The following is an 18,754-nucleotide window of genomic DNA, read 5'->3' as shown; positions in this document are numbered from 1 at the left end:
CTAGCCTTTGAGCTTTGCTGTGGCAGACATTTGGTTCAGTACTCTGAACAGACAGGACACTAAATGCCTTTCATACTGGGACCAACCTCATAGCATGATGGCTATTATTATTGACCTTGTTAGACCTGGTGCTTGGGCAGTGTCCATAGGGTATAAAGGAAAAGCAGCGTAAAGATTATGAGAAACATTATTCTTCCAGGCTGATTCCCTAAATCCAACAATAAGGATAGATTCAAATTCATTAAATGAATGCAGAAAAGTATGCTTCTCTTCCTAGAAGCAGAGAGTGTCATGGGAGTCTATTGTAACGTGATAGCAAGGAGGTGAGGCCCTCTGAGGGCATCTGCCTGCTAAAGAATGATTTTGTCCAAGAATGAAGATTTGGCCAACTTCAAAATGTGCAATACCCTAATCTCAGAGGAGGTGAAAATTAACCTTACACAGTGTAATGTAGATGGCACTGATAATAAAAGACAGAGTAGGATATCAAGACATTGTGATTTTACCTAAATTTACTGTGAGGCAGGCTGGACTGATTGATGGGTGAGAGGGGAGAAACATGAGCCCTAAGCAGCAGGTGGTGAACTGGTTAAACGAGAATAGCAAGGACACCTACAACTGGCAGGAGATTTGCAATAGAGCTGCTGCTTGTCTTCCACCTGTGGAAAATACTAGATAATGACACTTAATTGTAATTATCAGTAAGGGATTACAGCTGCTGAGAAAAATGTGCTGACCCTGGAAGGGCATTTTCCTCCTGCGTATCATTGGCTGTCAACTGAAAGCACAAAGATATATGCTCCTGACCTCTGCAGCTGTTTTGTATAGCCAGCAGGTCTGAGGCACTTCTTCAGGCTATATGCTGAATAAATGATCCAGAGTAAAATCCTGCTCTGAGATGTGTTGTGCTTACTGAAGTGCTAACCTGTAATTTGCCAGCAGAAGTGCCTGCAGGTTGGGAAATTCCTTACAACTGCAGGTGGCCCCTAGTACCTTGCTTTAAAAATCTTCTCCTGCCCTGCAAAGCCTTTTAAGGCTTCCAGAGTGGATATAAACACCCTACAATGATCTCCCTAGGAGCTGAAGCAATCTGGGCTCCAGCTTACTTCAGGTAAAGGAGCTGCTCTTCGTATTGCAAGGTACAGGTAAACCTGGCCTTTTTTTGGAATGCAAAGCTGTGCTAACATAAATAGGATTAAGCTTAACTCCATCATAATCCTAATAACATGTGCTCTGCATAGTAAATCTTAGACTGGGCTGATTATGTTTTTCTTCTGAAAATCCTGGTTTTGAAAGAAATATTGGTGCAGGAGTAGGGCAGTGTGAGCCCCATGAAGTCTAAGATTTGACTGAACAGAAGCTGAAACCAAAATGCAGGGAGAAGCAGAAAACTCCTGAGTAGTCAGTGGTTGAAGAAATAATTATTCAGCTAATTATTCAATGATTTTGAAGGAAGAGGATGAGTTAGATAAAACAGTAGCTGTTCCCTCTCTGACTGCTCTTGGATATAGCTGTCAGCCATACCAGGTTATAAAACAACAAGGGGAAGCTCTAGGGATTTGTTCAATCATGTTAAGTTTGGAGGTTCTGTAGGAAGCTGTAGTAGCATAGTTACAGCATCACAAGAATTGGTGTAATAGGTCCCACAGAATCTTTCCCCTCAACTAGAAAGACAAAAATTAAACAAGAGGAGTGTTAAGAATTTGAGCAGCTGTCAGAGCAGGGGACCTAAGCAGGTTTGGGGGACTACTGGGTCCAGCCTCCTAGGCCACAAAGGCTCACTCTGCATCCTTTACTCAGTCTGCGTTGTGTTTTCCCGTTTGCTTTGCCTCTGGGGTTAGTGCCTCTTTTTGCTAATTCTTTAGAAGGCACAAAATATAATGTCCTACTCTGTTGTCAGGAAGCAGTGTGAAAGCACAGGGGGGACAGCCTTGGAAAAGGAAAGGAAGAGTACTTTTGAGATGTATCATCTAACTCCTTGTTTGTTCCCAACCTCCTTTCTCTCTTCCCTCGAGTCTTGTTGACTAAGAGGAGCTGAGACCTATGTGAGACTGGATGGGGCACGTGTATCATTTTGAGCTGGGATGCCTCCAGACACAAATAGTGATGGAGCATGTGTTTTTGGTGTGAGTATTTCTGTGGACAAGTGACAAGCACTGGCTGGGGAGTATTTTTGTGGGGTGGAATAGGCTGTGTAGAGCTGCTGTTCTCATGGCAGAATACATCCTAGCAAATCTTTTTCTCTGCACTGGAAGATGATACCTGGAGTACTTTCCAGAATAGATGCCATGAATAATGTCCATCCAAGTAGCAGATCATATTGCTGTGGTAGTACTTAGGGCTGTTCTGCTGTGAATTGAGATAGCTGTCTTGGGTTTTGAAACAAATGGAATTCTGAGGGTGTGAAACAAGTGGGTTTTTTAATAGGTCAGATTCATTAACCTTAATCTGTGGCTGCAGATCAAGGCCTTGTGCTTGTGTTGGAGGCGTAGGGCTTTAAGGTATGGCCCACAATGTCCTTTTTATTGCCCAGTTCATGCCAGCTGATGGGGAAGCCACAGAGTGGTGAAGCAAAGCATTTTTAAAATTGCTATTGGGATTTCTGCTGAGCAGCTGGGGGGCTTTGTCCCTTCATGCTTTAACACCACTTTGTCATTTTTAGGTTGCTAAACTTTTATATCTGTTATTTTCTTGGTAAGTTCAGTCATCTGCTCACCTCAGCTGCCAGAAGTGACAGCTTACTCCCTGGGTTTTCAGCTTTGCAGCAATCCAAGTCTCTTGCTAAAGTCATTAGATCTTCTAGTTTTTGGATACAAAATCAGGAAATGCTGATCAGTCCAACTGTCTGAACTTCTGCAGAAAAATCTTATGCGTTAGTGGAGGGGGAAAAAAGCAAAAACAACCAACCAAACAACAAAGTCTGCTAATGAAATGTAAGTCTGCAGTATTACAGCAGCTACTGGTATGAAATTACTTTGTAATAGTGACATCCCTATTCCATTGCCTCAAAATCCTCCTTTTAATAATCACTGTTTAAAATGTAAATACGCTGGGATTTAGGAGGTTTTTTTTTTTTCCTAATAACAATGTCAACCTTCTCATGCTTTTAAGAGACAGAGACTAAAAGTTTGCCAAAAATGCTTTCTTATGAATGCATGAAGAATGTTCAGAGAAAAGAAATAGAAAACAAACTGCTTGGTGGAAGGGTCTATTTTTCCTTTGAGTGAAAACAGAAGTGTCTGAATGGAAGAACCATATAGACTCCTATAAAAATTGCAATTTTTCTGTAGGCTGGAAGGGGCTATGCCCTTGTGGAATTAGACAATATAACAGTTTAGAACTTTGTAAAATTATTTGAAAACTGACAACAAGAAGTAAATGCTACTGTGATAAGATTATTTCCCTAAATTACATAGACTTCAGATGCAGTTTTCATGCTGCAACCCTATTCAGTACATCTTTACTTATGAATCTAGATATTTCTATAATAATGCTGTATTACTATAAACAAGCCTACCTCTTTTCTCTGGTACTTGTTTGAATAAATTAAAGCTTTATTGAATCTATGTAATAGAAGGCTTGTGGTCTCTCTGACTCTGGCATTAGACTGTTGTGAGACTGAATCTCAGTGCCCACATGATCAGTTAAAATACAATGGCAAGAGGTGGGGGTGCTTTTTGCAGCTGGCAAGAGTTACTACTGCTGTTCGGAAAATCAGCACAGGGTCATCAGCTTTGTGCAAGAGAGAGAAAGTCAAGGCTTGTTGATTCTCCACAGTGCCCAGTCACATTAAGCTGAAAATTAAGACCTCTGAAATTGGGCAGGCAAAACAGACATGCATCATTGCCATTACAGCCAAAGAAGAGTGTGCAGATCCAATCCACGTGACGGGCCAAGTCTGCTCCAGCAAGCATGCATCAGATCTGCCACTTCTGCTTCCTTTTTTTCAAAAGCCCCCAGGCTCATCTCCTCTGTTCTGCTCTCCAGCTCTCTGCTGAGTGAGTGGAACTGATTGAATACAGGTCCAGTCACCCTTCTGAACCATGGTGTGATTAAAGTTGGATTTCCTATGTCAGAATAATTATGAGTGAAGCTGTGATCAGATTGTGACTTTGGGCTGTAAAAGCATAAACTCTGACTGACATTGCTGAGATAATACGGAACGGAGACTTAAAACCTGCTGCATTGGCAGAATAATGGGAAGCTTAGTGAAAAGGGAGGTAATCCCATAAATGGATCAGTTTGTTTACCTTCCATGTACCACACCAGCCCTGCCCAAAGGGATTTCAGTGATCCTAGTGCTCCTGCTAGCCATGGAAGTGCTGCTGAGAGGGGGAAGGAAAGGGAAAGGTCATGTGAATCTGCTCTTTGCCTTTCAGTCACTTATGCCAGATGGGTCCTCACACTGACCAGAAGCCTGAGTTTGTTTCCCTGGTCTTCCCCTTGTGGCAATGTGCACAGCTATATGAAGCAGCATCCAGTATGTCCTGCTGGAAAGGCAGTGCTCCTTGCTCTCAGGTCTTGCAGGTGTTAAGTGCTGTGGCAAGCCAGCTTCCACATGTACAGAAATTGGGCCATTAGCAACGCTGATGCAGCTCCAAGGAAATGGAGGAGGGGGGGCTGTACAACAGGGTGTCTCGTCCCTGTTGCATGAACTGTTACAAATGAGCCATGCTGGGAGTGTTAAGGAGGGAGGCTGTTGTCTCTTCCAGGAAATATGTCCTGGTTGTTTCTTTTGATAGATGACATAGTTTAACGGGAAATAACACAGGGTTTCTTGCTTCTGCATTGTGGGTTTTCTGCTTTCTTGATATGTGGAAGAAAATAGTGTGGATGGGACATTAAATGCTGTGAGTGAACCAATTCTGGCACCAAAAATGAGGGGATGACAGCATTTGTTTGGCACCAACCTAGATTAAATGTAATTTAAAGCTCTCCTCAGCTGTGCTTAGATCATGAGTCCTGTCCTGCTGCCTGCTTGCTCTTCCTGTCCTGGCATGGAGTGAGCTGCACCACAGTGTGCAGTGATGTCAGCAGGCTTTGGGATGAGACTGTTGGTGTTTGTTTTCAAGGGCAAAAGACAATGAGATCTGTGAAGATGAAAGAGAAAACTGAGAGCTATGCAACTTCCCCCTGAAATGGCAATGACATGCAAACGTTTTATTTTCTATTTTCAGCAACAACTACAGGCATATGTGGCCTGGGTGAATTCCCAGCTGAAGAAGAAGCCAACAGTAAAGCCAGTCCAAGACCTGAGACAAGATCTCCGAGATGGAGTCATTCTTGCTTTGCTCATTGAGATTGTAGGTCAGTAATGCCATATGGCACTATTTTTCATCTTGCAGTTTTAGATCTTGTGTAGAAGAGGCTGGCCTTGGCTCTGACATCTGTCAGGCATACTGACAGATGTTAATGATGGTGTCAGATCTTGTGGGGTTGGGGAAGGAGTGACTTTAAAAGAAAACAATCATAAAGCAAATCATAAATGCAATTCTATTAAAGTCCTTATGTTTTAGCAGACTGTTACAACAGATGTGCTAAAACCTGTCAGGGACCACATTAACTCCCATGAGGCTGAAATGGAGTTATGAAAGGATTTACCTTGTGGAGGAATGGTGTTAGTGTGTGGCATCTTTGGAAGTGACCTGTTTGCTGAGATACTCCCTTCTTTGTCTCGACTTCACTCCCAAATTCTCTACCTTCTCCCCCTGAACAGTGGTCGGTTCATTACACATTGTCTCTGCTGCTCCTTCTTCCTCACACTCTTCCCCTGCTCCAGTGTGGGGTCCCACGCACAGAAGTCCTCCACGAACTTCTCCAGCATGGGTCCTTCCCGTGGGTTGCAGTTCTTCATGAACTGTTCCAGCATGGGTCCTTTCCATGGGGTGCAGTCCTTCAGGAATAGACTGCTCCAGCATGGGTCCCCCGCTGGGTCACAGGTGCCAGAAGACCCTGCCAGAAGACCTGCTCCAGTGTGGGCTCCTCTCCATGGGGCTGCAGGTCCTGCCAGGAGTCTGCTCCAGCGCAGGGTCTCCACAGGGTCACAGCCTCCTTTGGGGCACATCCATGTGCTCTGGTGTGGGGTCCTCCACAGGCTTCAGGGTGGATATCTGCTCCACCATGGACCTCCATGGGCTGCAGGGGGACAACCTGCCTCACCATGGTCTTCACCATGGGCTGCAGGGGAATCTCTGCTCTGGCGCATGGAGCACCTTCTCCCCCTCCTTCTTCACTGACCTTGGTGTCTGCAGAGTTGTTTCTCTTCTAGTCTTACTCCTCTCTCCTGGCTGCTGCTGTGCAGCAGTTTTTACCCCTTAAATACATTATCACAGAGATGCTACCAACATCACTGATTGGCTCAGCCTTGGCCAGCAGCGGGTCCATCTTGGAGCCAGCTGGAACTGGCTCTGTCAGACATGGGGGAAGCTTCTGGCATCTTCTCACAGAAGCCACCCCGTAGCCCTCCTGCTACCAAAACCTCGCTACGTAAACCTGATACAGTCTCCAACCTAGTTATGCCTGGTACTGGATACCTTATAAGCAGGACAAGAAGCCATGCATGCCTCTTGCTGTACCCAGACAAGAGATAAGATCAGGCCCTACGCCTATAGCAATTCCTGTGACAGCACCAAGCGGTTCGGTTCTTCTCTAATAAGGTTTTTCACTGCTTTAGCTGGTGAGAAGTTGAATGGCATTCAGGTCAACCCCACCAGCCAGCGGGAGATGAGGGAAAATGTGGAGAGAGTCTTACAGTTTGTGGCATCAAAAAAGATCCGCATGCATCAGACATCAGCAAAAGGTATGTACCCCTGGTAGTTGCCACAGATGATTCTGTCTATTGAAGGCCTGTTTCTGTCTTTGTTTCATATCAAACAGATAATTTATTAGTTTGTGGAGGAGTTTCATTTTTTTTCCTCCTGTGGTTTAGTAACTCATTTTGGGTTGAGTGATACTGTGCTCTTCACTGCTTTTGGTAGCAGCACAGTGTGCAGAAACAAAAGTGCCTTTTCTCCTGCTGCTGAGCAGTCAGAAGATCACGTAATGGTGTAATGAGGAATACAAACTCAGAATCTCTCACTAAAAGGACATATAGACCTGCTACTGTGAAATGAGACATGGGAAAAATATTTCTGGCCCACTGGAAGCCTGAGATACTGTTTTCCATGGCCTGTAAATAGGGAGGAGACCCAATATGCAAAATCGCATCTGTGGTGTGGTTTAGTCAGATATCACAAGGATTGCTGGTGTGTGCACGTAGATCTATGGGGTAGAAGACAGACACTGATCCTTACTGTTTGCTGACTGTACTGGGAGGGGATATGGTTCTGATTGTGGCCCTTCAGATGAGAAAGAGGGGAAGAATGCTGAGACAGACTACATGGAGTGCATGACCCTTGTTCTTAGCAGAAGAGTACAAGCTGTTGGTTTATATGCCTTGGTGAGAGGCTTAGAATTTAAATATAGAGTAATGAGTACTGTTCCCACAGTACTGCTACTAGCAGATTGGAGGCTGTACTGTTTCTTTGAATAATGTTGCAAGTTGTCTTATGAGCTCATGACTCTAGAAACGATAGCAATATTGGTAAAAGGCAATGCTGGGGGAAATGCCTACTGTGATACTATTAAAACTGACTAGTTAACGTTTGCAAGGTGCTACAAACAGTTTATGGTACAGGATGCTATTGCTAAAGGAATACGCTGCTGTTCTCTGGTCTTTAGTATTAAAAAAAAAAAGCAAATTCCATGTGCTAATTGAAGTGACTGCTAGTACAGTGATAGTCTTCAGTAACTGCTGTACTTTTCCAGTGAGCATTCAGTAATTACGTGCTGTCACGTAATCTACTGGATTGTTAGCTGGTAATGGCCATAGAGGGAAGGCTCAGGTCTATTCAAAGCATTTAAACTTGTGATCTGTAGGTGGCAGTCAGTTTGCTGCTCTGTACAAAACAGAGCTAAGCATCAGTACTGTAATGCAGTCCTGTTTGCATAGTACTCATTTACTGGCATGGTCCCACTGGGTTTAATTATATTCACGCTTGTTGGTCAGATACATCTCTGGTGGGACTTCATGTTAATGGCATTGTCCTTGGCTTTATTTGCATTTTGCAGATATTGTTGACGGGAACTTGAAATCTATCATGAGGTTGATCCTGGCCTTAGCTGCTCATTTCAAACCAGGCTCTGGGAGAGCAATGAATCATAGCCCTGCTGGCATGGTGGGGAAGAGCTTATCAGCATCGTCTGCTAGTCACAGGCCTCACTCAGCTGCTGCAGTGGCCCAAGGGGCGGTGGCTGCTCTGGCAGATGTTCGTCAAGATGTCTTGCAATCCGGCCGGGATGTTTTCCGGCACAGACAGAGGTAATGAGTTTTCCTTGGTTATGTGAGGTCAGGTCATCTTAGCAGGTGGACACAATTTTTTTAAAAGTAGATGCCTCTTTATCCTGACAATTCCTGGTGTAAGGTAGCTCTCCTATTGTGCAAACAAATAGAGACAAACCACTGCTGTCTCACAAACACAAATAAATAGTGGCCTAACAAAGAGGAGTACTGACCTAGCCTGGCTGCCTCATGATGAAGACTGCAGGTATCCCCGGTTCTTTTCAGGTTTTACGGCAATATAACTGCTGGATCTCTGTTATCTCACTGGAAAAGAACATTTCTTTATGGCCAAGCCAGAGGGAACTCTGCTGCCTCACTTTCCCCATTTCATGCTGAGCACAGTGCCCTTTCTTGGTGCTGTCTACCTGGAGACATTCTCATTTCAAGTGAAACAAAAATAAGGTCTTAACTACAGGTACTGGTTACAGATCTGGGAGCAGTTACTTCCAGAATTGAGGTATTGAGCCTGTTGTACAAGTCCATTCTGTCTTCTGCATTGCTGTTCACCCCAATGCTATGCTTACTGCTATACAGGCAGATGCAGTGTTGTGTGCTGTTAATCAGCTGATGCAGCCTACCATGTAAGCGGAGGAGTTCTGGTGATAATGAAGGGAGATTATCCATGTACAGAAGGAATGTGTAATTCTGAAAAGCACTTTTAACACTTGAAAAAGGTGCTATGTGGATTACAATAATAATAATAGTAATGACATTTAAATAGAAGCCAGATGGTGGTCTATTGAGGGTTTAACTTACACAGCTGAAGGTCATTTGCCCATATTGTATTGGCTCAACGGAGTACCCATGAAGCAGTTTGGAAATGAGGTTGAAATGCTATATTTTGAAAAATTAGATGTTAAAGGTTTCTCTTGCAAAGGTCTTGGGCCAGGAGTTCTTCAGAAAAGCCAGTCCTTGTGCTATTTGCAAATTCTGTTCTTTTCCTTGCCTTCCCAGAGCTTTTGTAGTTTTCTAGTCACAGAATTAGGGATGAATTTAAAAGGGGAGGGCCTGTTTGCCTGTGTTCCCCTCACACCAAGAAGATGAGATGGAGCTCCCTAATAGGAGAATTTTCTTAATTGGCAGTTTTCTAGCTGTCCCCTCCTTCTTACCTTCCTTTCTTTAGCTTTCCTACCATCCTTCTTGGAGACAAGAAGAATTGCTGCTCCTATCAGGTGAGGCTTCCCTCATTCTATGATTATTATCTCCAGAAACAGCAGCATGGATGAGGAGATTGAAAACCCCTACTGGAGTGTCCGGGCACTGGTGCAGCAGTATGAAGGGCAGCAGAATATGCCATTGGAGTCCCATTCTTCCAGGTAAGGAACTTCACTGCCAAGATGTGTCCCCTTGTAGTCCTTTGTCTGACTCCCTAAAGTGCCCTTTCTTATCACTGTGATCTGGTTAGCTCTGACAGAAAAGGAGGGAGTGCTGACATGAGGGATGCTGAAATGGAGTTTGTGGCCTGCTTCACAGAAAGGAAGGGGTAGAGTAGTTGGGGTGCAAGGGATGAATATTCAGAGCTAATGGAAAAGATGTGGAGGAAAGGAATTTAAATCAACAAACCTCATGCCCTGCAGAGAGATGGAGATAAGGGGGCATGTGGATTTCAACAGCAGTTACAGGAACATACCAGTCTTTAATCCAGATACATGATCCTGGGGGGATCTGCAGCTGTGTCTTCGTTGCCATTGAGCCCTCATCCATCACCTTTAACTGTCTCTAGATTTACAGTTATCTAATTTACCTTTCCATCCCCCAGACTTTCATCTTCAATCTAAAGTGCAGCATTTAATTATTTTACTGAAAAATCTCCTGCATATAGCTGTGAAGCCTGAAATTCAGAGTTCAGTATGGTTTCCATTGGAGGTGACAATTTACTTGAGCAGCAGAGGGAAGACACATGGCTGTGTTGTTTGTTTTCATGGATATAGGAGACACAGTGTAACTGAAGAGGCTTTTGAAGAAAAACTGTACTACAGTGGGGGAGCTGATCTGGTATAGGTAGCTTCATAGAAAAGGACATCCTTTCCCTTTTTCCCCAGAGAACAAGAAACTGGCTTGAAGGCAAAGGACTGTGTAACCAAACATATTGGATCTCCCTCTGGATATGATGCTTTGCTCCATTTCATCTCTTCTGGAACAGACTAAGAGGGCAGAGCTGCATGGGCATAGCTGCAGCTCTCTTTGATTCAGTTTCCCAACCCCAGTGTAAGCCTCAACTCTGCTTTGTTGTCTCCTTGTCCTGCCTGGGCTGCTCCCTGAGAGTGCTGCAACTATCTCCCTCCCTCCCCCCTGCCGATTTGTGCAGGAGTGAGGAGGTTCATTTTCCTAGGACAGATTGCCACTGACAGTTTCTCAGCAGGCAGGATGTATCCACAGGATTTCTCAGACCACTTTTGGTGCTCCATAGTACAAAGAGGCCTCTGTGTACCTGAGAATTAAGGTCGCTTGGCACAACAGAGGAGAAGAAAATACAATAGTTTGTATTTATCCCTAAAATTTGCTGTGTATCATTGTGAAGTCATATTTATATGTACAGACATACTCATTTGGAAGAGTGTGGGAACTCCATGTGATCCAGTATTGGACCACTGCCTCCACATGATGTCAGTAGAGAGTGTACTTTTGAAGCTGTCATTCCAGGGGAGATGTAAAAATTCTGGTCTTGGCAACAGGATTTCATGGCTAATGTCACAGGACTTTGGTGTTGACTCTTCAACCATGATCTCAGTAGGACAGCAAGTGAAACATGCTGCTCCCTCCACTTATTCTTCAGTTTAAGGTAGCTGTAGTATTTTATGTGTACTCTTCTACCCTATAATGGATTGTCAGACAACTGCTGTTTGCTCATATATAGCTGTATTTTGGTGGTGAGTGAAAATTTCTCTGCACATCCTAAATCACTTTGTGTTTTTTGTTTTTCCCCATAATGTCACGAGTTCTCTTACCATGTGATAATGGTGATATTATTGCTGATAGGACATAATACGGTGAGAATCTTTACATAAGTGATCAGTGATCTACCCAAAGAAATTGGGATCAATCTGACCTTCAGCACCTGGGGATGTCTTCTGCTGACACCAGGCTTCATGATGAAGACAAGATGCTTGTTTCTCTTTCCTTCCAGAGAGAAATGTACTAGCTTAGTTATGAGAACTGGCTGGGAGAAACAAGCCACTTCTTTTATTAGTGAGAGATGTGGTTATTAACTGCAGCCACCCCCCTCCATCTAATTGTGCTGCTGTCATGTCTGTCCCAGGGCAGCATCCCCTGCCTACCATCAGCTCATTTCTGCATTAACTCCTTAGTAAGAGAGCTCACAGCCTGAATAACAGAATTCCCAGAGACAAAAGCTCTAATAAGCAAAGGCAATTGAAATGATTCATGGAAAATTTGCCAAAATCGAATGGATTTCCAGACCACTGAGCCCCTCACCCATCCATTTTCCTTTCCCCTCCCCTTCCACCGGCCTTCCCTCCCCCACTCTGAGCCAGGCATGTCAGAGAAAAGGCTCTGCCTTGCACAGCCTGTGTGACAGCAGGAGGGAGAGGGAGCTGTAGATACGGAGGAAGAGGAAGCCGTGCGTAGGGCTGGGAAGTGCTGCATGCTGTCTTGTGAGACTGCATCCGAGCCTGGAAGAGCAAGGAACCTGCTGCTTGCAGAAGCACCTTCTCTTGGCTGTTCGTTGGCGTATGCAGCAGGTGCTTGGAGTCTAAAGAGGGCAGAATGGGATGAGGAGCACCACTGGCAATCCAGATCATAGTCCTTGTGATGAAAACAACTGGCTGTGCAGCTGACCAAAATGCAGCAGCAAGGGACAAATAACCTGAGAGGAAAACCAGCAAAAGCAAAACACAGGCTGCAGAATTCCCTGGCTCTGGAATCAAATATGTGTGTGGGGGCTGCTGATCTGACATCTGACGGTTTCTTGCAAAGACTCTGAGTGGTTTTGTTTGTTTTGTTTTTTTTTTTCTTCTGCTGTGAATCTTTCAGCTAATGTGAAGCAGTCTGGCTTGCAAATATTTCTCCAGTAGTTTGACAGGAGCTGGCGTCTTCTGCACTGAATTCTGAGCATGTGAAGGGACAAGGCATGTCTGTAGCCAGAATCCTGAGGCTCCCTGGGAAACGGATTCTGTGAGGCGAAAGGTTAAAGTGGGATCATGGGAGGGAAGCAGGTCAAATGGTGAGCGATTGTTGCCATTGTCATTTGAAACAGCAGGGATGGGGTGTTTATTAAAATTATGAGATTTCAGACTTATCACTGGGGCTGTTGTCCTAAAGCCTTGACTGTGCAGGCACTGGCAACTCTGGGACTCAGTGGAGTAAGGATATGGGTTAAGAAGCCAACTGGTAAAAGGAATGAAGTGGAACAGTTTGCATCATAAATCTGTCTTAAATAGCTTTAATTTCCCAGCACTTATTTCTGCATGCTTTAATCACAAATTGTTACGTACTTTAAAGAACAAATTACATCAGTGGATATTTCATACTCTAATGGGTTTGGTGACTGATATAAAAACTGTAGACATGTTTCCAGCATTAACTTGATGGCATAATGTCTGAGGCAACCTGATCTGTGCTACTGCCTCATCTGAGTGTATGTCGGTGGCTCTTTCACTGTTTGGTATGGTTTGAGATGATGTCACTGATGCCATGTGAACCCACTGGCCTTTTAAAATAGGGAAACTGCCTGGAAAGGGGACTGTGGACATAGGAATGCCTAAGCAATTATCTGTAAAACTGGCTATGTTGTGGGGATCTGTAGTGGTCACTGAACCCCACCCCCCTGCCCCAGCTGGGATCCTTTGTATTTGCTTTGGGCTGTGGATCCAGTTCTGAGTCTGCTACACTTGGGAAGAGGGGAGTGTTATTTCCAGGCTCTATATCCCCTTGGGTTTTGTCCTGCTCATTCTTTCCAGTTCCCTGCACTTGCCCATCCCTCAGTTTCACTATCTTCTCACCCAACAGTTGCTAATATTGTTTTTCTAGGACAGCTCTCATTCTTTCATCTTTTGCATGGACGAGAACCAGCAATACACTTCTCAGTGGCCTTATCAGGATGATGGCACATTCAGAGTATCAGCTGAGAATATGCAGGGGGAATATTAAGATCTGTTCCTACAAGGAAGTAAAATCCCTCTGAGTTGCTGGACATGTTACATCAGCTGGCCTTCCTGTTTCATCCTTTCCTCTGAGCCTTATTATATAATGCAAACCCAGTAGTACTCTCTGAGCTCTCAAACAAGTATTTTAATTTTATGCTGTGCACCCATTCAGCAACAAGCAGGAGCAGGAGGCTGGTTACAAATGTTGTCTACAAAATGGGCCTCATCAGGTACTGCTGTAATGGAGTTAAGCCTTCCTGAAGGTAAATCCTTGAGCAAAGCCAAGTGGTCTGGACCCCTTTAACAATCATGCACACCCTGTTTCAGTGGGAAAGAACAGCTACTGTAGCTGTTGGAGACCCTGCTAGAAGATGGTTATTCTTTCGCTTAGTAAGTTGCATACATCTTTTCCTTTAACATGGTGAAAGTCCATTTAGTCTGGACCATTAAAACTAGACTGCTTGAAGGTCTGTAATATAAATGAGAAATAAGCCAGCACTGGCTGTGGGACTGGACCAGATGGGAGCTTCTAGCAAGTCATTTCCATCTCTATTGCAAGGCTTTTCTGATTCTGTGAGAGCTGTGGAATATAGCAGCAGTGCTGGGAAGATGCTGAAGCCGAGCTGTCGAAGCCTCTTATTTTTCTAAACCTATTACATTATTTCCACACTGGTTTTTTTTTTTGTTCTCTGTCCTTTGTTTCTGTGTTGGGGAGAATGAAAAATTAACTCCTGCTTCTACTTGCAAGGATTAGTTCCTGCAACTTTAGAGGTACATTGAATGGGTCAGTGAGTTTCAGTCACCTTTTGATGTTGTCTGGGTGATGCATTTAGGAAGAATTTCAGAAAAAAGATTGCTTGAACCTCACAGTCAGCTGAGATGGCTCCAGTGAAAATATGTGGGTACTTTCAAGAAGTTTTAACCTAAGAACATGAGTGAGTGGTATCTGACTTTCAAAACTATTTTGCTCTTGGAATTTCAAGTTAGTGAAGTGGTGCTTTTGAAAGCCGGAGCAAGAGATGCAGCAAGCCAGGGTGGCTTTTTGTTCAGCTTGCAGTTTGAACACAAGGCTCGCAGTAAATAATTTCTGAGCAGACCTTCAGAAGAGTGTGGTCCTACCCTTGCGTGAGTGTATGTGAATTCTGTGGTGGCAGTCTCAAACTTGCATTCTGTTAAGGAAAATGAAGAGACACATTGCGCTACTTATCAGTTAGCGGGCTATGACAGAGTAGAGTGATGGAAAAGTTACATGGCCAGTTTGGTAATGGCTTCTCTAGTATGCAGATAATTCTTAGTTTCAACAAGCCTGCCTGTGTATTCACTTTCATCTTAGATGAGGATGATGTTGATCAGCACTTTACAGAAGTTGATCAGTTACTTTAACAGAAGTAACTGTTTCTCCTTTCCTCTGCAGTCTTACATCACCCAGTCCTATCCATAGTGCAAAGAGCGAATCCACTGTAGCCCCATCAGAGGAGAAGGAAAGACTTGTGATCATCCACACTGAAGAAACAGAAACTAAAACAGGTACCTTGCAGATAATGCTTACAGCTCACACTTTCATTGGGATTTGTTTGTATCATAAACTTGCTGAAAAGTTCCCCAGTAACTGAAATGGATGTAGAGAATGTGATGCTGAGTATCTGTTCACATAAAGCTAAATCCCAAAACTTTTAACACTACAATAATGCCATAATATGGCAATGTCTGTGAGGCTTGCAAAACAATGCTTGGGAAATAAAAAGCTACAGAGGAGGATTAAGGATCATATATAATTTTCACTGTAGGGTGAATACTTTCATCACAGCATCATTACACCATATTGAAAAAAAAAATTTAAAATTCCCTTGAAGAAAGAGTCCATGTGAGCTTGTCAAGCCCATGATGCATAACTTGACTTTGTGTCTGTGTCTGTGTAAACACAAGGGTCTGTGTTTACAGCACATCTGTACATAGGTCGAGTGGCTCTTTACAAAGAATTGAATAGTTGTAGCATTGTTGTGCTAGTTGCATTGGGAAGTCACTGCTGTGTTGCCACAAATGCCCTGTGATATGGTCAGTTTACACTTAAAATTTTAATGCAGATTGAAGGAACGGTTTTCAAAGAAGTTCCTGAAGTTATTTTTTTGTTTGTTTGTTTTCCTTCTCAGGAATGCAGCCTAATAGTAACTTTTTCTGGTTAGCATCCATCCCAAGAGCAAACGACAGAGAAGCTCTCCTAGGAAATGCTTTGCTGCCTCAGCCAGTGTAGTCCTGCTTCAGTGCTCCTTCAAAAGTATTTGACAGACTATCTCAGTGACTGAAGTAGCTGGCAGGCTGTGGCTCTTCCTTAAATTCTTAGCAGTACTGTGTCTGCTTGCTGTCCATACAGTAGGATATTGTAGATGCATGTTTACAGATGCACAGCAGCTTGCATTGGCCAATTTCACTTTTGGTCAACTAGCTAACAAGCACTGCTATGATTATTCCTCATCAAACCTCATCCCTTCTTAGGGAAGGAAAAAAAAAAAAAACTATATTCCTGGGCCAGCCAGTGGATGATAGTTAACCAGTGATCTAGCTTATGCTGTGGGGATCAGAAGAGGCATGCAAGGCTACTAAACTTGCTATTAAGAGAAAAGTCTTTTTCAGAATTAGGTGTGTGTATGTTCTCCACCTTGAGAAAGCCATGTTATTTGACAAGTAGAAATACTGTTTAATGTTGCTTTCAGTGGGTCCTTGGTGCACCCTCTAACACTCAGACATGCTCTTCAAATCCCACAGTTGCTTTTCTCCCCTTAGATATTTTCTACCACACATGGTGCAGTGCATTGTCCCCTGTGACGTGCTTTGAAATCTCCAATACTGAGGAATCAGATGCAGCAAAGTTAACGAAGGGGAAGGATGCTTATCTTAGATATGTGTGTATGCAGGAAAGCTTCCTTTGCATAAAGAATGAGGCATAAATCCTTGAGATTAGACAAGATGTCACACCTGTAGTAACTTAATTAATACAAGCTAGAAGACATGCTGGTTTGTTAGTGACAGCTAGCATGGACAGCAGGCAATTGTGTGGTGCAAGTCTCTGCTGGACTCCTCTGTCTGTCATGACCACATTCAGCTGCTCTCTCTTTCAGAAGAGACAGAATCTCATTTCCAGCCTGAGTGGCAAGCAGGGAACTCTGGGTCATATTTGGAGAATTCATGGGAGGAGCAGCTTTTGGAACAACAGGACCATTTGGAAAAGGAAATGGAGGAAGCGAAGAAGATGATTTCAGGTTTGCAGGTAATAGTTTTTCTTCTCAGCCAGTGTTCCCTTCTACATGTATTTCTTTTCCCACCAGCTGTAGCTGGAAGACAGGTTATCTTGCAACTGAGACACTGGCCTGGAACTTGAAAGAGCTGAATAAGAGTCCTGGTCCAGTGAAGAGTGAAGTCTCCTGGGGTGATTGTGCAAGAAGTCAGTTGGTCTCTTGGGTCACCTCAGTTAAATAGGGACAATGGCTCTTCCCTGTGTCTCATCCTGTGGGATGAGTCCCTTCAGGGAAGAGTTCCTCAGGAATGAGGAATTATTTCTGATAGTGTGGATGGCGTGTATTGGGGTATATTGGCTGTAGCCAGCAGAGACCTTATCCAGCAACAGAATGCTATTGACTAAGCACTCTGACATCTTCCTTTCTTGCAGTTGTGTTTAGGCTCTCTTGGCTCCTGCAATTGTGATTTGGTGCTGGTCACCTTTTCCAGAATGGAGAATGCCAAAACCGTCCTTTCCAATGTCCCAGATGCAATTTAGACAGTTGGATCCAGCCACAGTCTTGCTTGGGGCAGGGTATGCCTGTCCCCCATCACTGTGTAGCATGCTTAACCAAGAGAGCCCAGGGAAGGAGGAAAGATGGCTGCAACTTCCCCAGCCCCAGTATATTTACCAGGGTTTCAGAGAAAGGATTTTAACATCCGTTTGCACAATTCAGACACAACTTTTTCTTTTTCTTAGCTCAGGCTTTTCCAAAACTTGGTGTTGACGTGATTTGAGGCTCTTATTCAGTAGGGAGGGAGAGAGAAGGGTGTGTGGAGAGAGAGAAGATTATATTGCTATGAAGACTGAAGATCAGTGATATTCACTAATAGTAATTTAGGTGGACTGTGAGAGGGCAAAGGGCACACTGAATGCAGGTAAGAACAGAACCACAGTAGAGAATCTAAAACAAAGCCTATGTTTAGAAGGTGATTATGGCTGTGTCTTTTGGATGGAGTCCAGATCCTAGCTGGGTTCATTGGCTTGGTGCCCTGTCCTGTGATGCTATGCGAACTCCTGTATGTGGTGTCACTATGCAAAGCATGTATGTTACTGTGCAAAATGGTAAAGATGCAGCAGTGTTTTCCCACGTGCTGGGGCTGGAACTCCCCTTCTTCACCAGGGCACTTAGCAGCCGGCAGGTTTTATTAGCAGCCTGAGAGAATAGAGCAGTCTTTCTGTGATTTGTGATCGGAAGTAATGCAGGGAGACAAGGAATGTCAGGAAATCAATCAAGATTCACAGAGCTGATCGGGGTCACACAGGCTTGCATCAGTCTTTCAGTGAGCTAGGCTGAACTATAATATTTGGCACATTCTCTAAGCAACTATTTATTTGCTGGACCTTTTCTTTGCTGCCGTGTTCCAGTCCCTCCCTGACCAAATGACCCTCAGCCTAATGTGTTTGACTCTGCATGGGGAGTAGAGCCCCTGATCCATATGGTAAAGACCCTGCACTCTCTCAGGAATATTCCTTTCTGTTTGTGCTGGGAACCATACTGGCTTTGAATTGTAAATATTTATGTGCCAGTAAACAAAGCAGAGATTGTGTGAGAAGCATAGGCAGCCAGGGTGGAGGGTGGGGTGCGGGTGGGCGGGCAGGCATTTTCCCTGTGGACAATGGGCAGGAAACAAAAGATGAAAAAAAAAAAAAAATTGCTTGGTTCACTGGTAAAACCCAGTTGCATTAGGTGCCCACTGGGAGCAGGGAGAGGCAGCAGTGGAGGGACTGGCATGTCCTGTTTCTCCAACCCTGGCCCCATGTTTCAGGAGTGAGGGCGAGCAGCTGGCATTGCTGCCCTCTCATCCCCTGGGAGTAGGAAGAGGCAGCTGATGTTGCTAGCCAAGAAATTGGATTTGATTAATTGATTTTCCCCCTCTTGCTCAATACTTCAGAGCTTCCAGTTCATGAGAGTTTGACTGAAATATCAGGGACCTGATGTACGTATACCCCGTAAGGCGCTAAAACTATGGCAGCTTTTTATGTTCCTGTGTG

The 18,754-nt window shown here is 44.1% G+C and overlaps 1 protein-coding gene across 3 annotated transcripts in view; it reads left to right on the top strand.

Moving 5' to 3' along the window:
• DIXDC1 (DIX domain containing 1) overlaps positions 1 to 18,754 on the top strand; it is a 44,746-nt gene that overhangs the window by 13,031 nt on the left and 12,961 nt on the right. For all 3 annotated transcript variants that reach the window (XR_012778380.1, XM_075521063.1, XM_075521062.1), the window contains 6 exons: positions 5,178 to 5,307; positions 6,674 to 6,799; positions 8,110 to 8,359; positions 9,589 to 9,696; positions 14,900 to 15,012; positions 16,602 to 16,750. Coding sequence is in view for 2 of the 3 variants with exons in the window: in XM_075521063.1 (XP_075377178.1) it covers positions 5,178 to 5,307; positions 6,674 to 6,799; positions 8,110 to 8,359; positions 9,589 to 9,696; positions 14,900 to 15,012; positions 16,602 to 16,750 (876 nt within the window). In the remaining variant the exon portion in view is untranslated. The remainder of the gene's footprint in view (positions 1 to 5,177; positions 5,308 to 6,673; positions 6,800 to 8,109; positions 8,360 to 9,588; positions 9,697 to 14,899; positions 15,013 to 16,601; positions 16,751 to 18,754) is intronic.

Source organism: Mycteria americana, chromosome 19, assembly GCF_035582795.1.
Source record: "Mycteria americana isolate JAX WOST 10 ecotype Jacksonville Zoo and Gardens chromosome 19, USCA_MyAme_1.0, whole genome shotgun sequence".
NCBI classification, from domain to species: domain Eukaryota; kingdom Metazoa; phylum Chordata; class Aves; order Ciconiiformes; family Ciconiidae; genus Mycteria; species Mycteria americana.
The sequence above is the reverse complement of the archived record's forward strand: the minus strand, read 5'-3'. Positions and strand labels throughout refer to the sequence as shown.